The sequence below is a fragment of the Ictalurus punctatus genome, chromosome 20 (assembly GCF_001660625.3).
Source record: "Ictalurus punctatus breed USDA103 chromosome 20, Coco_2.0, whole genome shotgun sequence".
Classification (NCBI taxonomy): domain Eukaryota; kingdom Metazoa; phylum Chordata; class Actinopteri; order Siluriformes; family Ictaluridae; genus Ictalurus; species Ictalurus punctatus.
In genome coordinates this window covers 5,457,386-5,476,472 of record NC_030435.2, presented here as the reverse complement: position 1 = coordinate 5,476,472, position 19,087 = coordinate 5,457,386, and the positions used below count along the sequence as shown (strand labels likewise).

Genomic DNA, 19,087 nt, shown 5'->3' with positions numbered 1-19,087 from the left:
TTGAATTCTGAAGGAGTGCTTTTATCTTACAGGGAATTGCAGATGAAATTTAAAATACCTATCACACCCAAAGAATTTTCAATAATCCTTGATGCATACCTTCAGGTGCTGTAATGCTTTTAAGAGATCAACATTCTAATTTGACTATAATTTTATCTGTGATCGACCCCTTAAATACTTCTATAGGGAAGGTGTGCTTCTCAACCATTCGTAGGAAAAATAATAGAGCAATCCGAGCTTTATTTCAAGAAGAGGCTGTTACAGTCCCATATGTAATTTCTTATTGGAATGGATTTGTTGACAGTATCCCTTGGAAAAAGTTATGGACTTAACCATTGAAAAGCTTTTTGCCAAACAAAGTCAAAGATGTAGTTTTCAAATTGTTTCACAAACTTTATTCAGATAAATGTTTTATTCAAAGAATCAAAGATGACATAGACACTCAGCGCTGTTTTTGTAACAACTCATCAGAGACATTTCTTCATTTATTTTGTAGTCGTAATCACACTTCAAAATTATGAAGACCAGCATACAATCTGACTTTTAATTTTACTCGTCAGCATGCGCTATTTGGTTTCCATAACTATGAAAGGAAAAACTGTAATAGGTATTATGGAATAAACCTGTTGTTTTTATTAGTGAAGTATCATATACATAAGTGCAAAATTAGTAGTTCAAAACCCTGCATTTCTTTTCTTTTTTTTGTAAATGAATTACAACAATATTATAGTACCATATTATATTCTAAACATCCCAAAGCAAACAGAACTGTGCTTCTGATGGCATCTGACTGCATTTATTAATGATCAGTGTATCTCTTTGTCACCCCCCTGGCAACTGTTACAACTGAGATTGTGTTGTACTAATGATATGTTGTGCTATGTAAAGTTGTTGAATTATTCAATAAATGAAAACAAACAAACAAACAAACAAAAACAAGTAATCTGTACCGGAAGTTATTTTTCAAAGTGGGTTTTCTCAACCACGTAATACGTTTGTCCAGAGGTCATCACATAAACCTTTGGGTTTTTTTTTTTAATTATGTTTTACATATTTGGCAGGTTATTTGCACAAATAATAAATAAATAAATAAATAATAAAAAAGCTACTGCACCTTTAAAAAATGAGTACATAAGATTTTGATGAACACTTCATCCACACCACTATGCGGCGCTGTGAAAATGTATTTGTAAGTATGCAACCAATCGCGTTACTCGTCACCGGAAGTGGATTCACTGTGGCTCAGCCGGCGTGACTTTCAGCCTGACATCTCTACAGCTCATCTCCGGGAACTTTACAGCTTCGTCCTCACACACACACACACACACACACACCCGAAAAGACTTATAAAATGCGTCTGTTAAAAGCAGGCCTCGCTTTAAATCGTCTAAATCTACTAAATCCAGTAAATGTGAAAGTGAAACAGGTATGTGTTGATTTGCATGGGTTTAAAGCACAGGGTTTAAAGCACAGGATTTACGGCTCAGTGAATGGTTACCTTACAAACATAATCTTAAACCAATCAACATTTGTATTTAGTATTTATTCAAGCTCGTGTAAAATCAGTTGATTTTCTGTCGTTGCTCTAAAGGCACACGAGTTGCTGCTGTGTGACTCTCATTCCAGATATATAGGCAGTTACAGGAATATTATAGCGAGAAATCAACATTCCTACAATATTCCACCTACACCATGTGTCCCACCATGTGCCCTAAGTCAGCTCTGACATGTTTGGTGTCCAAAGGTCTGCACCTTTTGTAATGATGTGCTAGAGCTACTGTACACCAGGCTGCTGTGGATAAGAAGTGATGGAAGTCTATCTCAAAATCTCTCATTTCCTCTCATAGATATCTGCTTTAAACCACGTCCAGGTCTTCAGTGATGTTATACAGATGTTTCATGCAGATGTGGTTTAGAACTTGACGTGATTTACCGTAATCTATAAACATGAACAAAACATTTGTAGCTTTAGTTTAATTAGTTATCATTGAGATATTATTATTATATTAATTATTATTATTATTACTGTAAAAAACTAAACTTCCTTGACTTGTTAAAGTTAATGCAAAATATAAGAAGCAGACATGAGCCACCAAACATATCTTGGTTGATTGGCTGTATATATATATGTATATATATATATGTGTATATATATATATATATGTATATATATATGTGTATATATATATATGTATATATATATATATATATATATATATATATATATATATATATATGTGTGTATATATATATATGTATATATATATATGTATGTGTGTGTGTGTGTGTGTGTGTGTATATATATGTATATGTATATATATAATGTGTGTGCTCCTGCATGCAGTAGTAAATTGCATAGCAAAAACAGTGTCGTATTTTTGTTGTTCTCATGTAACAGGCATGTCTTGCTCAAATGAAAAAAGTAAATGTAATGCTAAATGTAAATGAATTTTGTCTTCTTCCAAAGCATTCTCCTAAATGTATAGATGGGTATACTTTATTGATTCCGTGAAGGAAATTGTTAGTTTTCGTATATCCCAGTACATGCAGGGACTTGGACCCCCAACCTTCTAATCAGTGACCCAGAGCCTTAACTGTTGAGCCACCACTGCCCTCAACATACTACCAAATACAAGGGCCATGTATAGCATAACAAAGTTTCCAAGCAGCATCTCAAAAGGGACGGGGAAGGTTCATGGGTGCTGAATTTTGCATCGTTGATCATCTGCCTGTCATATGTTGCTAATCAGCCTTTTTCAAATGTTATGCCTTCCCATCTTTGGCATTGTGTTTTAGGTGCTGATGAACATTTGCCGCCCATGTTCATCTGCAATCATCCCAAATGAAAGGATCCGCAACATTGGCATCTCGGCACATATCGACTCTGGCAAGACAACACTGACAGAGCGTGTGCTTTACTACACTGGTAGAATAGCAGAGATGCATGAAGTAAGCACCATATTAACTTCGGTTGTCCTTTCCTTGTTGTAGCTAGTCGTTTATTAATGGCAAGACCAGTTATTTTGCAATTACAAAAGAGACTTCAAGTCCGACATTTAAAGCATAACACAGCTCGGTCGTCATTTGTCATGCTGTAGGTAAAGGGGAAAGATGGAGTCGGTGCTGTCATGGACTCTATGGAGTTGGAGAGACAGAGAGGGATCACCATCCAATCTGCCGCCACGTACACAATGTGGAATCAGCACAACATCAACATCATCGACACACCAGGTCGAGACCGACTAGGGCATGAAATGCAATTATAGAGCTACAAAAAAAGCTAGAAAAAATATGGATCCATTGCATCACATGTATCTTTTCCCTCCCCTTTTTCTTCCTGCAGGCCATGTAGACTTCACTATCGAGGTGGAGAGGGCGCTACGGGTTCTGGACGGGGCTGTGCTGGTCCTGTGTGCTGTTGGAGGAGTGCAGTGTCAGACCATGACCGTCAACAGGCAGATGAAGCGCTACAACGTGCCCTTCCTCACCTTCATCAACAAGCTGGACCGCATGGGGGCAAACCCCTATCGAGCAGTGAAGCAGCTCAGGTGAGCACGAACTGACTGGAGCAATTCTACTAAGACATGTTGCTATAGCTGTATGCCTCAGAGGCTGATACAAGGTTGATACTTTAGTATTCCTGTAATAGGTCAAAAGGAGATGTGTTAACACTGCTATACGCATCAGAGGCATATAGCAGTATTAACACATCTCCCTTTTACTTACTAACGTGAATTCAAAAGTATAAGCCTTGTAGGAATTTACTATTAGTTTACAGCCTCAGAGGTTGTTAACTTGGAGCAAGACTGTTGCCATTGAGTAAACACATCCTTTAAAGCCAAAAAAACATTGTGCTTTTTGAGATCAGTCTCCATGATCAGTGGGTTCTCATTCCTTTTCAGGACTAAACTGAATCATAATGCAGCATTTGTCAACATTCCCATCGGACTGGAAGGAGACCTCCGAGGAATCATCGACCTCATTGAGGAACGCAGCATCTACTTTGAAGGTCCTTGTGGGTAAGGGTGCTATGATAGTCATATGAATTCAATCATCTCTGACCCATGAATTGTAAACTAAATTGATTCAAGTTGTCTTGGTGGGTCCAGTATCATGTAACAAATGCGCTGAATTCTGTGTCTATTTCTCCTATCTGTGTCTGTCCTGCTCTTAGCCAGAACATTCGTTTTGATGAGATCCCAGTCGAGATGCGGGCGGAGGCAGCTGAGCGCAGACAAGAACTGGTGGAGTGTGTAGCCAATGCCGACGAAACTCTCGGAGAGATGTTTCTGGAAGAGAGAGTTCCCACTGTTGGAGACCTTAAGGTTTGTCGGTTTCTCTCCAGTCATTGCCTTTCCATCTTGAAGTCCAAAATCAACTATGGGTTGTTTCACAAGCTGGCTGCTCCTTTTTTTTTTTTAAATATCTAATACAAAAAAACAAAACAAAGAAACAATACCTAGCATTGAAAAAAGTACCCATGTTCCAATATTACTTTAATAATGTTACTGATCTTTCAGTGGTCATTGTTTGCTTGTATTTATTGTATTACTTTAGGCGGCTGTACGCAGGGCCACTATCCAGCGCGCCTTCTCTCCAGTGCTAGTGGGCAGCGCTTTGAAAAACAAAGGCGTTCAGCCCCTGCTGAACGCTGTGCTTGATTACCTGCCTAACCCCAGTGAGGTCAACAACTATGCCATCCTCAATGAAGAGTGAGTCTAAACTCATTACTACTGTGTCCACTTCGACATCTCTTAAACTACTCTGAACTAGGAACCAGCTTTTGAGGAATCTGTGAGGGGGGTAAACAGTTAAAGCTACTGTAAACAGCCGCGTTGTAAATCTCCGTTGACCTTAATTGCTCTGTGAAATACAATTTTTAAGCAAACGTGCTCAGTTCATTTATGTGTATACAGGGACTCGAGTAATAGCAATAAGATTCTGATGGATTCAACCAGAGATGACACAAAGCCTTTTGTGGGTTTGGCCTTCAAACTAGAGGTAAGACCTTATGAATTCTGTGTGTATAAACTTATGTATGTATAGTGTATATAATGAGTCTTTATTGGTCACATATACAGTAGAGCATAGTGAAATTGTTTTCTTCGCATACCCCAGCATGTCAGGAAGCTGGGGTCAGAGCACAGGGTCAGCCATGATACAGCAGAGAGGGTTAAGGACCTTGCTCAAGGGCCCAACAGTGACAGCTTGGCAGTGCTGGGGCTTTAACCCCCGACCTTCCGATCAGTAACCCAGAGCCTTAACCCTCAAGCCACCACTGCCCATATATAATTCTAGTATATAATTATAAGAAAGTTATTAGTAAGCAGAGTCGGAATTTCATCAAATCTAAACGGGCTACACACACACTGTATAATGTTTCAACACAAATTGTGTGTGCCCTTCTAAATGTGAGATTTTAGACTTGTAGTTTTGTGCTGTCTTCTCCCACCTTCTGATTCTTGTGTGTGGTCATAGGCCGGGCGTTTTGGGCAGCTGACCTATGTGCGTGTGTATCAGGGTTGCCTGAAGAAGAGCGAGTACATTTACAACACACGCACAACCAAGAAGGTGCGTGTGCAGAGGCTGGTGCGCCTCCATGCAGACCAGATGGAGGTGAGAATATGTGTCACTGCATGATAATCTGTAACGAAAAAATGTTTGGTTTGTTTGGTTTTTTTTGTTAAAAATAATACGCATTACATTACAAAGTGACCTTCCGTAAGTACACATCACATATCAGCAAAACGTGTACGTTTTTTAAATGTCATGCACTTCTTAAAAAAATAAAGAAGAATTTGAAGAACTGTGCAAATGATCACTGCACACAATATTCAAATGCATGTAGAGCAGAGTAAAAACGGGGCGCTGTGTTATAAAATTATGTGCATTTTGGTTTTTAAAAGTGTTGGAGTGTATTACATCACTGCATTATGGTTTGTGTCCTTTGTAATCCTGTGGGAGGACATTTTTTTTAAATCTGGGTTTTGTTTCAGAAGTTTTAAACATGCAGGAAATTAAGTCTCTGTAAATTGTGTTTGCCCCTGAGAAACTTGTATATGTGTTTTTCTGTAATTTTTTTTATTTTTTTATTCTAAGGACGTAGAGGAAGTGTATGCAGGTGACATCTGCGCCCTGTTCGGGATCGACTGTGCCAGCGGAGACACATTTACAGCTCGCACAAGCGCCAACCTCTCTCTGGTACACTATATACTCAATTAAACACTGTATGATGGCGTAAACTTAAAGATATTTAAATCTAATCACATTTATCTTAAAAATAGATGAGGAAGTGAATATGCGTGTTTGTATGTAATAATGGATGTTGTTTTCCAGGTGTTTAGGTTTGCTTGTGTAGGTAAAAGAAATTGCTTTCGTCTGCAGACTCAACTTATTGGTTCTAGTCAATAACAACAATATCTAACATTAGTCAGATGTCTAACTTTTAATTAAGCATGATTATGTTTCTTTAATTGGGGAAGCCAAAAATCTGAATTTGAATGATGATATAGTACAAAATAAATGATGACATGCAATGAACTGCAATTAATACACAGGACCATGTATGTAGACAGTACACACTAAATACACACAGCTACAGGATTAGCATCAGAATAAATAATATGGACATGTCATATTCGTTATGTAAAGCTAAGCAGAGCAGCTGTTCAAAACTTCCACAAGTCATGTCGTCTGTTAGATATTTCCGAAGCCTTTCTTTAGCGCATGCTGGATGTTTCCATATCCTATCTACTCGCTCAAATGCATACTGAATATGCACTTGACTTTTCTTTGTGTTTGTGTGTTGTGCAGGAGTCCATCCATATCCCTGAACCAGTCATCTCGATGGCTATAAAACCAGTCAATAAAGTAAGTGCTGCATTTAGGAGTTTACCTTTTACGCATACATAAAAATAAAACATGCAGCACATAAACACTTATCCACTATATCTTCTGGTCCCTTTAGAACGACATGGACAAGTTCTCCAAAGGCATCAACCGCTTCACCAGAGAGGACCCCACTTTCAGGGTGCATTTTGACACCGAGAGCAAGGAAACTATAATCTCAGGCATGGGGGAGTTGCACCTGGAGATCTACTCCCAGGTATTGCACTACTTCCACTTAATCAACTAAAGAGTTCTTATAAAATGGACTAAAATCTTTTCTAAGAGTGTTTGTGAGGTTCAGAATTTCCTAGGCGTTTCTATCTTTTAAAGACTTCAAACTTGTTAAGAGTACTTGGTCATTAAGCCAGTGAGGTGAAGTCTTCTGAGTCATTTTTGACTTGGTGTTGTTCAGAAACGTAGCTGCAATCTGATTAAAAACAATAAGTTTTATAATCGGATTCGTCACATTTGTTGGTGTTTTCACATCTGGTTAGAATTGGATTTCTGAATACAAAAGCAAGTTTGATCAGTCAAATTGGATTTTGTGCGTGTGTGTGTGTGTGTTGTTTTTTCAACATTTGATGAACAACAAACTGTACAAAAACAGCTTGAAGGCAGGTCAAGGGAGGACATTACCTGGGATATTACCAAGAGTTGACCTAAATCCTTTTTCTGTTGAAATCCTTCTTATGCTTTAATTGCCATTGCCCACGCTGAACGTCTTCAGACCCGTTTCCTAATGACCCTGCTCCAATGTAAAACATAATGCATAATACAAAGCCAAATCTCCATGTTAGTAGCCAAACAAATATCTTACCTCCATCTGTGCCTCACTACTTAGTGCATCAACATCTGCAATGATGCAATAGTCATTGACGGTCATGCGAGCGAATGGAACTGCAGTCCAAGCTAACAAATCAGATTTGGTCATTCGTGGATTATTGGGATTAAGAAATGAATAATATTTGTCTTGCTGTGGGGAAAAGTCGACGAAAAGGTTTTGATTTGTGTTGTAGAGAATGGAAAGGGAGTATAACTGCCAATGTGTGATGGGGAAACCTAAAGTGGCCTTCAGAGAGACGGTGACCAGCCCTGTGCCGTAAGTACCACACTGCTGATGGAACATTGGGCAATATTTCATGTTGCATGAACGCTTAAGATGAGTAGATTTGGCAGTTAATGTGAGGTTCAGTTTGTTGATGGAACACTTACCACATTTCCTCCCCCCCTCCCCCCCAACTGTTTATAGCAGTTGTTAGAAAAGCTTAAACCTATTTAAAATCATTAAATAAGAACAGCATGTTCTCAGTGAAAGCATAGTTATAACCCAAAACAAGATTACTAACCATTAGGCCAGATGTTGTACACCACATTACAAACCTGTTGTAAGTAATTGCACACAATTTCCAGTACCAGGCACAACTGTATATCACACACAGACTTCCCCTTGAATTCATGCTATTTCCCAACAATCTTGTGTCTGTCTCTCACTCTTTTTTAATTTATAGATTAATACTTGCTTGAAAATAGCTAATGATTTAAAGGGCTAGTTTTTCATTGATCATTACATTTTACATACATCATTTGTTATAAATACTAGCTACCACTTTCAACCCTTCGATTCAGACCATTTTTTTCCAAATCATTTTGGAGTGATTCAATAACAACAGTTGAACCGGTTCCTACGAACGACTGCCTGTTACAGTTCATCTGTTTTCTCATTACGATTTTGTGGAAAGTGTGTGTATATGGAATATCAAGAGTAGTAGTTGACGTAGCCTGCTTATTTATTTACTCAAAATATCAATCAGTTATTATAGCTGTAGGTAAAATGTGGCAGCCATTTCAAGAAGCAACTTTACAGTAATGTTTTTATTATAGTGTAGTTGAGGGTTTTAGTTGCAGCGGCATCGTGGCAGCAATTCACTTTCTACAACTTTTACACTCCTTGCTGGAGACCAGGTGATTAGCAGCTTCCAACGAATAATCTCCTGAGGGAAAAATATGTGAATAGAGTTCAGTAATGCTCAGCCTGCGATTAGCATTTGCCATTCTGAGTAAAATAAAAATGACTTTAGTTCAAGCGTAATGGCAATCGTGAATTACATCGATGAGTAAGATCAGTTAACTCCATAGTAACTATTCAGATTCATTGGTATTTGTTGTTACCTGGGAAATCATGTCATGAAGGAGAATCTCATACTCGAAATTTAGCTGCTCATCTTCACTCTTCTGGAATGTTTAACAAGGGGAAAGTATGAATGATGATGAAGTAAGAAAAAGTACCTGTCATATTCATAATTTCAATTGCTACTTAATTGCAAATTGTGCTTATACAGTACCACATAAACCATGTGGAATTAGCAATCTTAACATAATCTTCTCACCAGCTGTTTAATCTTGGACACTTGAGCCATGTTGTAGAGTGTGTTTTCATTGGACTCGTTAAGCATGATAAAGCTGGCGGCCAACCGTCCCAAGTGCCAGAAAGGGACCATATCAGGCTCCATGTGACCATAGCTGTCTGTAGAGAGACGATGATCAGTGTAACTTGGTAAACCTTTTTTTTTTTTCTTTTCTTTTCTTTTTTTCATGGTGCCAAAGGTACCACACACACACATGGGTGAAGCTAGAAACAATGCACACAATCGCACTCAAATGTAATGGGGGGGCACAAAAAAAAACAACCTTTCCATATATAGTGTAATGTCTGATACCATTTACATCAAGTACAATGGAAAAACTCTTCCCCTCTTGAAACTCCTCCACTGTTACTGCTCTTTAACATGGTAACTTTAACACCACGTTTGAAATTGATGTCACTGTCCCGAAACCTCCACAAAACCTCCATGAATACCATTATCTGATAGGAATCCCAAGCAATACACCAGGATACAGACTTTTTGGATTAGCACCACTGTACCACTTGCATACTCTGGTTTTAGAAATATGTCTCAGGTCTTGGTGTACATTGCAGAGCTGTATGAGACCATACCTGGTATGGAGCTTGCAGTTACAGCATTGCTATTGACACTGTATTCCTGGTAGAATGCCTGCTCCTTATCAGTGGTGTTAAGACGAGGTAGACCATCACAGGAGCACTGGACCTGAGGTGGACGCTGAGTCTCCCCTCTTGGGTAGAGCACCTCTGCCGAGCACTGGCCCTCTGAACTCTGCAGCATACCATACTTCCGTTCATTTAATTTACTCGCATTCGAAATTTCTAAGTACGTTCACTGCTAGGCATGTGCCAGTAATCACTGGAAGTTACCTAGGTCATTGTGGTGCACTCACAACCTGTTCTGTTCAGAAGGCATCACAAGAACAGCTCTTATCTACAGTACATTTTGTTTTGGTCAAAACTAAATAAGACTTAGTGAAGACTCACTTCTATTGAGAAATACATTTACAGTCATGTTTGTATTGCCAGAAAATGTTCCCTTGGTTAAGTTTAGCATTCAAAAAAATGCTTGTATAGTGTTGTATGTAACTTGCTAGCAATGTTAGTCTAAGTAAAAGCTCAAATAAAATGATTACATGTAATGACAAAATGTAGGTCAAGAACAAAATCGTAATATAATTCAGTTTAATATTGGCTTTGTGAGCTAGTTTGTTTATAAATTGAGAACTAAAATGAGGGGTGTTTTCCTATTCACTGCAGTGTTGCCTACATGCTGCTATAGTTAAAGAATGATCATAAACTTTTTTTTAAAAAATATATAAATATTCTTCTACCAAATACAGTAGGAATGACCGTATTAATATTCTTATTGTTGATGGTGGTTTCTGCCCTTGTAGTAGTAGTAGTAGTGGGTTGTTCTACTACTACTACTACTACTTCTATGTGTATCTCTGTGCTGTTGTTTTGTCCGTTTGTGTAGATAACAGCATATCCATTCGATTCTGATGACTTCCTAATGCATGAATTCCTTGCATAATGCAAAACTTGCAGCTGTAGCTTTTCATTACTTGTTCGCCCGCCATATGAGCTTTGCAGCTCCAGTACAAAAGTAAAGGAGCAGCAAACTCATCGGCCAATACGGTGCGTTTTGGGTAAGGGGAACATTTTACAGCTTTAGTTTTTCAATTGTTACAGGCAGCTGACTAAGACAAAAAAGCACAATGAGAAACATCAAACAACTGATTAATTAGTGGGGTTAACACTGACACAGTGGTCTTCTAGATGAACCAATTAATGAGAAGTATAATGACTGATTGATTTATTCAGTTAGTAAAATAATGCATTGTAACAATCTTACCAGATCTGAACAATGAACCTTTTTGTACATGTTAATAACTTGTGGCACTGTGTTCATTCTATATACACAGTCTCATCTTCACATAGCAAATATTCACGGAGACTAAATAGGTCAAAGGTTAATCTTATCTGCCTACACACACTCACACACCAGCAAACTCAAACATGACCAAATAAGGTGTATAAAAGGTATAAAACTGTACTCACCTCACCGACGATGTCCTTCACAGAGAATTCAAGGATGTACTTCATCCCTGATTCACCCATGTCCTGTCAGTGGGAGATAAATCCACAGGTTACCCTAGCACAAACATTGGTTATTTTACCTGTTCTTAGTGTAGAAAAGTGAAGAAATTCATTTCTATAGTAAATCTCAGGGTGACCATTTGGTTTTCCACCTGTCTTGGCTTACCTCTGCTCTTGCCTTGTGGACTTGGGTCACAGTATACAGCCTGAATGGTGAGCCATGGACGGTGTTGATGTAGTGTTGGATGGCCTGGCCCGCCCGTGATGCTTCATAAAATTTAGGATTCAGTTCTCTTGAAGTCATGTTTAGCTCGACCTGATCCTCACTGCCCTGAGAAACGATAAAATTCACAAGAGAAAGGGTGCGGTTGCTCAGCTTGTGGACTTTGGCCCTGGTTTTTCAGATCATGTTGCTTTTGAGTAAAGACTAGTACTAGGTAAACAAAAGAAGCAGAAGATTCCAGTGGTGCTCGTACACACTGTTTAACTTGCTCAGTTGTGCTCAAGCTGCTGTTGCACTCCTGTGGAATGCCCTTCCTACTTCCTGTCTTTGCTAACTGTCCCGCCTTCTCTTAAAGAGACGGCATGCCTAGCTTCTGTGTTAACGTTTGCATGTTTATTTTTAAACAGATTAGTTTGATCATATATCCACACCTTATACTGTATTATCTTTTATAAAATTGTCTAAATATTTTCATCATTATATCAGCATTGCACATTTCATTTTGTGTTCATATACAATATATAGCAGTTGTGTAAAAATGATCTTAATTTGATATTAAATAAGTGTTTCAGAAAAGCATTAAATTGAATGTGCTCATATACCCTGCATGACTACATGGAGTTTTACTTTGATCAGAGTATGGAGAAAAGTTCTGTACTGTTCTGCTTCCTGGTTTCTAGATTTGACTTCACTCACAAGAAGCAGTCTGGAGGGTCTGGGCAGTACGGTAAAGTGGTGGGAGTATTGGAACCTTTGGATGCAGAAAATTACACCAAGGTTGAATTTGAAGACCAGACCATTGGCACCAACATACCCAAACAGTTTGTGCCTGCTGTTGAAAAGGCAAGTTTCCTCATTTGTGATCTGTCCGTTTCGTTGCAGAACACTTGTAAACGGTTATCCAGATCATCTTCCTGTTTCTTAATTTGAAGAAGAAACACTTTCCAAAACTTGTAGTGGTGGTAATGAACAGTATTAAATCCTCCTGAAGCTGAATGGTGATAAATCTCAAAGTCCACCATGTCTTTGATTGAGCAAAATGGCACATTGTGTGAAACACCCAGGCCTACAAACACACCATATGTTTGACATTTAGAGTAGGTAGGCAAGACCGAGTCCTATTTATGAGTGGTTCTCTGGAGACATAGTACTGCTTATAGTACTGTGACTGAGCTTCAGTATACTGTACAGGGGGCTAGATGTTTCAGTACTGCAGAGCCTCTGAATAGGATTAGGCTTCATTGATCACCAACTCTAATTAGAATTACAAGCACACCTTTCTAATCCCCTTGAAGTTGCTCAAGGATAGAAAGCGACCAAGAATTATGAACAAATCCTTGTCCCTATTCTCGACTCTTTGTTCCCACAGTCTTTGTGCAGCCATTTTTCTCTCTCTCTCTCTCTCCTGCCCTCACTCTTCAGCTCTAACTTTTTCTTACTTTCTGTTCCCTGTAGGGTTTCAAGGAGGCATGTGAGAAGGGGCCTCTGACAAGCCATAAGGTATCTGGTGTGCGATTTGTATTGGACGACGGAGCGCATCACATGGTGGACTCGAATGAGATCTCGTTTATCCGAGCTGGAGAGGGCGCTATGAAACAGGGTCAGTGTGTACCTCCACTCTACACCCTTTATGCCAACGAGCTTCTATAAGCAAACGACTTTAGGTTGACTTAGTGTCTGAGTAATGAATGGATTGGCATGGACAGGCTACAGGAAATCACACTGATAAGAAAAAAAATCATGAGACGGTCACAAGAGACAGTGGCTCAGTGAACAACCAGCATATTTGTGTTTTTTTTCTGGATTTGTTCTGGATATTTGAGTATCATAGCCATACAAACACTTATGATAACTTTTGCATGAGCAAACATACTCTCAATTTCTATATGCTGTGAATAATATTCAAAATCACAATCTACAACAATCAGAACATATGGTTCATAGGGAATGGGAAGTGAGAGTTCTTTACTTGTTCTTTACTCATGCAAAGACACAGAAAAAAACAACAACAGGGCAGTATGGATAAGGTTGCATTCTGATTTAATATGTATAGATTGAAACCCTGAAGCATATCTGTTCCACAAGATCCCAGTAAGATGAGAACCGACAACACTTCAGGAAACACTTTTGGTGTGAAAGTGAGAGGAAAAAACGATGAGTGAGAGAACATGATAGCTAAGATTGATTACTTTTCTTCTGGAAATCTCTGAGATCTTTACTTTGTACTGTTTTATTTCAAGCCCAATTGATTTTTCTTTAGTATAAAACCATAATGAACAAACACTTATAGACTGTAAGATTTTAATGCATTTCCGAAAGTGTCCATTTTCTCTGAATTCTGATGCACTCTTTCGTCTTCTTTAAATAGCAATGGAAAATGCTAATGTGGTGATTCTTGAGCCCATTATGTCGGTGGAGATCGTTGCACCCAACGAATTCCAGGGAACCGTCATTGCCGGGGTCAACCGTCGTCATGGCGTCATCACTGGCCAAGACGGGTCTGAGGGTTATTTCACCCTGTACGCTGATGTAAGTACATACTCGGCAAAATGTCTCTTCACTCTGCTTACATCAGTGTAATATAGCGAAATGTACGTATACTGTGTATATATACTTTTTTTTTGGATACACTAAGTAAGTATGTTCATACACACACTGGAACATTCAGGAGGAGCGTCAAGTAAAAGCAGAAATAAAATTCTACATGATCATCATCTGAACAAATTCAGTACTGAGAAACTTTCAGTGGAGGTTTATTGAATTCGGAGAGCACTGTTTTAAGATGAATGATTTAACATGTGTTTATAATGCTAGGATTTTTAAGGACTGATGAATCTGATCTAATCTGATTTAGGTTATTCAGTTCTATTACACAGAAATATACAGCTGTGCCTTAAATCCTAACCTTCCTATGGGTGTGTCTTTTCCAGATTCCGCTCAACGACATGTTTGGTTATTCCACTGAGTTGCGTTCGTGCACTGAGGTATTTAAAAGCTATTTACTTTTTTTAACTGTAAAAAAACAACAAAAAAACAACATTGATTTAAAACCTGTTTATAGCTGAATAATAAATTGCACAGAAACTGCACAGCACACCTTTATAAAGTTTATAGTAAGTTTAACAAATAGCTCCTATAGAAAATTTATTTATTTATTTATTTTATAAAGTGTACTCAATCTCTGATTGTGGTCTAAGGGCAGTCTGAATTTTCTGCCAGCATTTTTGTAATTCCTGCACGTTGTGACCGGTTTATGAAAAAAAACAACAACATGAAAACACATTTTTGCCACCACACAATCAGTCTGGCCTCAATAATGTTTAGTGCTTTGTATGGACGGTTTATGTTGACATCAAAAGTTAATTTCTCTGATTGTCCAACCCCAAGCTGTTAGTTTAACAATGATGGATACAGCAAAAATCCCATTTAAATACAGGCTCGAATTGTGTATGCCCAGAGTTATGCAGAAGTAAGCACCATTTAGGCTTTTTTGATGGAACACATGTTCAGTATAATATCTGGGCAGTAATTCAAGCATTTCTATTTCTTCCATAGGGGAAAGGAGAGTACACTATGGAGTACAGCAGATACCAGCCTTGCCTGCCTACTGTTCAAGAGGACCTTGTTAATAAGCACCTGGAGGCAACAGGACAGTTGCCTGCAAAGAAGGGCAAATGGAAGAATTGAGCAACATGCCCATACTTACACACACAAATCCCCTTCATTAGTTGGTCATTTAAGTAATTTATACATATACAATTTTAATTAAATGTTCCACAGAGCCATGCATTTTTGGACATTGTCTGGACTCGGAAGATGGCTTTGAGGATGTATAGTAGATCATTTTGTACTGTGTACAATATAAGGAGTTACTTGAGTATAATTGGAAAAAAAAAAAAAAAAACTACTGTGTATCTGTGTTCTTTGATACCATTTACACACCATTTATAAAGAGTTTGGGGTCCTGGTTTTCCAGTTATAGAACGACATTACATGTTGCGCATTTAACTATTTAGCCCATACACGCGAAGTATCTCATGAAGCAACACTTACCTTAGTTGGTGATGGACTGTTAAGAAACGGTGGAAACACACAGCTGGAAGGACAGTCCACCTCAATTTGCGAGCCTGTATCTGGAGTCCTAGTCATTGGGCTGCTGTAAATCACTGGACAGTGCCAAAGGAGTGAGAGAGGAACCAGACAAACCAAGCAGGACCAATTCATGTTAAATGAAAAACAAGGTAGGCTTAGGAAAGCTCTGAAGAATGGAGTGTGAAATAAAAAAATAAGAAGAAACTCTCAGAAGAGGTGCAGTTTTTGAAGTGAAGTGAGGGAGCTGCACAGGAATGTACACAAAGGCAGGCGGGATTAACATCTCAAGAGCATGCTCACTTGCGTGCTCTCATTCTTCACTTGGAATCTGTCTTTGCGCTCAAAAAAAAAAGGGAGAGAAAAAAAAAGGATTCCTCCCTCACACAGAACAGCTGAATACACTTTAAGGTTTAGATGATGGGAAAATGTGGCTGAGTGTAAAGCAATAGCATGGATCTGATTATGTACTATAATGGGTCAAGTATTTTATCTGAAGTCTGTGTTTTTGCTAAGTGAAAAATAACTTCCCTTTATAGAATATTTCAATAAATGTATATGCAAGGCACTGTATACTTACTTAAGCTCAGTAGCAGTGAATTGGTTATAGTCATTCTGCGCATTACTGCCTGTAAATATGCGCTCTGTTGCCTTCATTTGTCTTACTGATAAGCAAGATAAATATTGTCTAATCCTTGAATTTCGTGTCTGCACGTGAGAGAGTGAAGTAGGGAGAGGCAAGGCAAATGCAGCTGTTGTCCTCCTAGGGTTTGTTTACATGTTCTAATCTGGAATGTTCTGCACTGATTGCACGCACGGAGACCACTGGTGCACATAACCACAGCTGAATGTTTTCATCATAAATTCATGAACTCTTGTAACTCCATCCACCAAGATTTTCATGCTATACCAGTATATATGTATAATCACATCCTAAAAACATTACTTTCAAGTGAAGCACATCCATCAAAACATGCTAAAAGATTATAAAACTATAAAAAAAAAAATAAACATACCAGGTAAGATGGCTGTATTTCTATTGTAATGTTAGCAATACAAATACAAACCAAGGGAAAATGCTCACTCCCACTTTCATTATGTAGTCCAGTTATAAATATATATACAATTTTGACACATGGGTAGCATTATGGACCCTGTTCACTTCCAAATTGATCAACTCCAGTTATTATCACTAATAATAGATTAAGTCCTTAACCTGGGGCAGGGTGTGCTAGTTCGAGTAGGGTTTAAGGTGAAACTGCATAAGCATTTAATCAGTGTGCCATGGGACTTAGGTGGAATGATACCCTATTCAAAGTTGTAGCCTGCATTTTCTCCAAGAAAATGGAAATTACTTAGGAAATCACATTAAAATGAGATGCTTGGGGGAAAAAAAAAGTCATGAGCCAAATAAATGAGCTCTTTTGACAGACACCTCGGAGATGGGGTTCTGGAGAAGTCGCAAACCTGCAGCATCTTGAGCCTGATTTACTGCCACCTTACTGATTAATGTAATCATGAAATATGATCTCCAGGAAAGGGCCGTGCACTAGGCCGGAAATTAATGAGCTACACCTTCATTTACAATGGCTGCCTGGGCCACAGGAGGGGAAAACCTGTTTGTTGAGTGCAGATTAAATTCTCTGACAGATTACCAGGCCTGAGTGAATTATTTGCGATACTAAATGACATTTGTGGTAATTACAAAGTCCTGGTGCCTGCACTTCTCCCAGACCTTCATGTACTATTCCACTCAGACACATTAATGTTGTTAATAGTGAATACAGGCTAGAAGGAGCTGGAAGATATTAGCATAATACTATACCTACGTGTTTTATTCCATCCATCCATTCATTTTCTGTACCGGTTATCCTTACTTGGTCACAGGGAACCTGGAGTCTATCCCAGGAGGCATGGGACACAAGGTGGGGGATACTCTGGACAGGGTCCCAATCCATTGCAGAGCACAATCACACACACATTCATACACTCAACACTGAGTGTAGGAATTCAAACCTTCAACCCTAGAGGTGTAAGGCAAACGCACTGACCACTTAGCCATCGTGCCCGCGTTTTATTATTTATGTCTATTCAATTTGTATGCATTTTGATCTACACCAATTAACAGGTGAAAGAATACACTACAAAGTGCAAAGCTCCAGAGACTATCAGTAGTCTTGTAGTCAGAAAGTGATGAAGGGCCAGAAAATGACTACCACTCATTGTGCATCGAAAAAGATGAGCTACTGTATAGTCTCTAACAGTTCACCTACAAAGCTGACTAATAAGGTAGGTGTACAGTTTAAAAATAAATGCTGCTGGGGATGATCCAGTCTTACCAGCAAACCACCCACTACCATTTTAGTGGTACTACCAAGAAGAGTCCCTAACCAAATAACAACTGGTTGGTGGTGGTCTTATTGTGGTAGTGAGGTCTGCATAGCAACAGCCGGCCAGGTTACTGACAGTAACTGTATGATGCACCATTTTGCCAAATGTACATGAACACCTAACCAATCACATCCATGTGTGCTTGGTGAATATCCCATTATAGATTTAGTCCTCCTTTAACCTTATTGTAACCTAAACTCTTATGGGAAGGCTTTGGGGATTTGTGCTCATTCAGCCATAAGAACAGTAGTGAGGTAGGGCACAGGGGCCTGGGGTCAGGCAAGACATATCTTTGTGGCAACAGATTGGTGAAGGTTCACATATGGGTGTGATAGTCAGGTGTCCACATACTTTTGTCCATATAGTGTACCTACAAAGTGCACGTACTGTATATGGTAGGTTTGCTTGGTAAAATGCCCAGTGTAATGAACAGTTACAGAACATTTTGACTGGGGTGGTTAAGGTGGGATGCAGGGTAAATGTGACATGATCCTAGCAAAGCAAGATATGATGCCAGATGATCTAACTGTTGCATATTTTGCCTATGCTCCAATACAGTATATCATTTCATAGTTGGGTTAGAACTGGCATATTTTCAGCATTTCTTTTTAAAATATTAAAAACATAAAACCATGTTTTAACATGTTCTATGCTACATACAAATCCAATTCCACACTACTGACGGTTTATTAAAGTAAACGCTTTTGTAATCTCACATTTATAAATGAGGTTTTATAACATAAATAAATTTAATGTTATAGTGTCTTCTGTCAAACAGTCATAGGGCCATAATACATAATTAAAGACGACTAGCTAACAAATAAATTGCAAAGCAAACTTTCACTGCCCAGATAATGTCAGATTTATCTCAAGTAAACAAATTCCTTTCTAGAGATTTCCTGTTCGAGTGCCAGATGTTGTTTAGTTCACTGTCTGCATGAACATAGACATATATTGGTAACATATTCTACTGAACATGAGCATGTTAAGTA

The 19,087-nt window shown here is 38.6% G+C and overlaps 2 protein-coding genes across 2 annotated transcripts; one reads left to right on the top strand and one right to left on the bottom strand.

Annotated features, from left to right (window-relative positions):
* The first annotated feature begins 1,219 nt into the window (after positions 1-1,219).
* On the top strand, positions 1,220-15,924 carry gfm1 (G elongation factor, mitochondrial 1). The gene is made up of 18 exons (XM_017496166.3): positions 1,220-1,426; positions 2,797-2,949; positions 3,099-3,231; positions 3,344-3,548; positions 3,903-4,019; positions 4,175-4,325; positions 4,558-4,712; positions 4,917-5,001; positions 5,479-5,616; positions 6,100-6,201; positions 6,814-6,870; positions 6,968-7,105; positions 7,905-7,987; positions 12,296-12,458; positions 13,071-13,215; positions 13,984-14,144; positions 14,546-14,599; positions 15,171-15,924. The coding sequence occupies exons 1-18, from the start codon at positions 1,352-1,354 to the stop codon at positions 15,300-15,302; spliced, it is 2,247 nt and encodes a 748-aa protein (XP_017351655.1). The 5' UTR covers positions 1,220-1,351; the 3' UTR covers positions 15,303-15,924.
* On the bottom strand, positions 8,658-15,839 carry lxn (latexin). Its single transcript, XM_017496167.2, has 7 exons — positions 15,669-15,839; positions 11,559-11,723; positions 11,354-11,416; positions 9,884-10,061; positions 9,276-9,412; positions 9,058-9,120; positions 8,658-8,879 (listed from the first exon to the last, which is right to left on the bottom strand). The coding sequence occupies exons 1-7, from the start codon at positions 15,837-15,839 to the stop codon at positions 8,784-8,786; spliced, it is 873 nt and encodes a 290-aa protein (XP_017351656.1). The 3' UTR covers positions 8,658-8,783.
* Positions 15,925-19,087: the final 3,163 nt, after the last annotated feature.

What these genes read in the sequence shown, in the direction of transcription:
- gfm1 (XM_017496166.3), top strand. Translation starts at nt 1,352, where the DNA reads ATGCGTCTGTTAAAAGCAGGCCTCGCTTTAAATCGTCTAAATCTACTA. An exon ending in ACCTGGAGATCTACTCCCAG is followed by an intron (nt 7,106 to 7,904) that starts GTATTGCACTAC and finishes TTTGTGTTGTAG; the next exon opens with AGAATGGAAAGGGAGTATAA. An exon ending in TTGTGCCTGCTGTTGAAAAG is followed by an intron (nt 12,459 to 13,070) that starts GCAAGTTTCCTC and finishes TGTTCCCTGTAG; the next exon opens with GGTTTCAAGGAGGCATGTGA.
- lxn (XM_017496167.2), bottom strand. Translation starts at nt 15,839, where the DNA reads ATGAATTGGTCCTGCTTGGTTTGTCTGGTTCCTCTCTCACTCCTTTGG. An exon ending in TGAAGGACATCGTCGGTGAG is followed by an intron (nt 10,062 to 11,353) that starts GTGAGTACAGTT and finishes GGTATGCTGCAG; the next exon opens with AGTTCAGAGGGCCAGTGCTC. An exon ending in AACTGCAAGCTCCATACCAG is followed by an intron (nt 9,413 to 9,883) that starts GTATGGTCTCAT and finishes GTCTCTCTACAG; the next exon opens with ACAGCTATGGTCACATGGAG.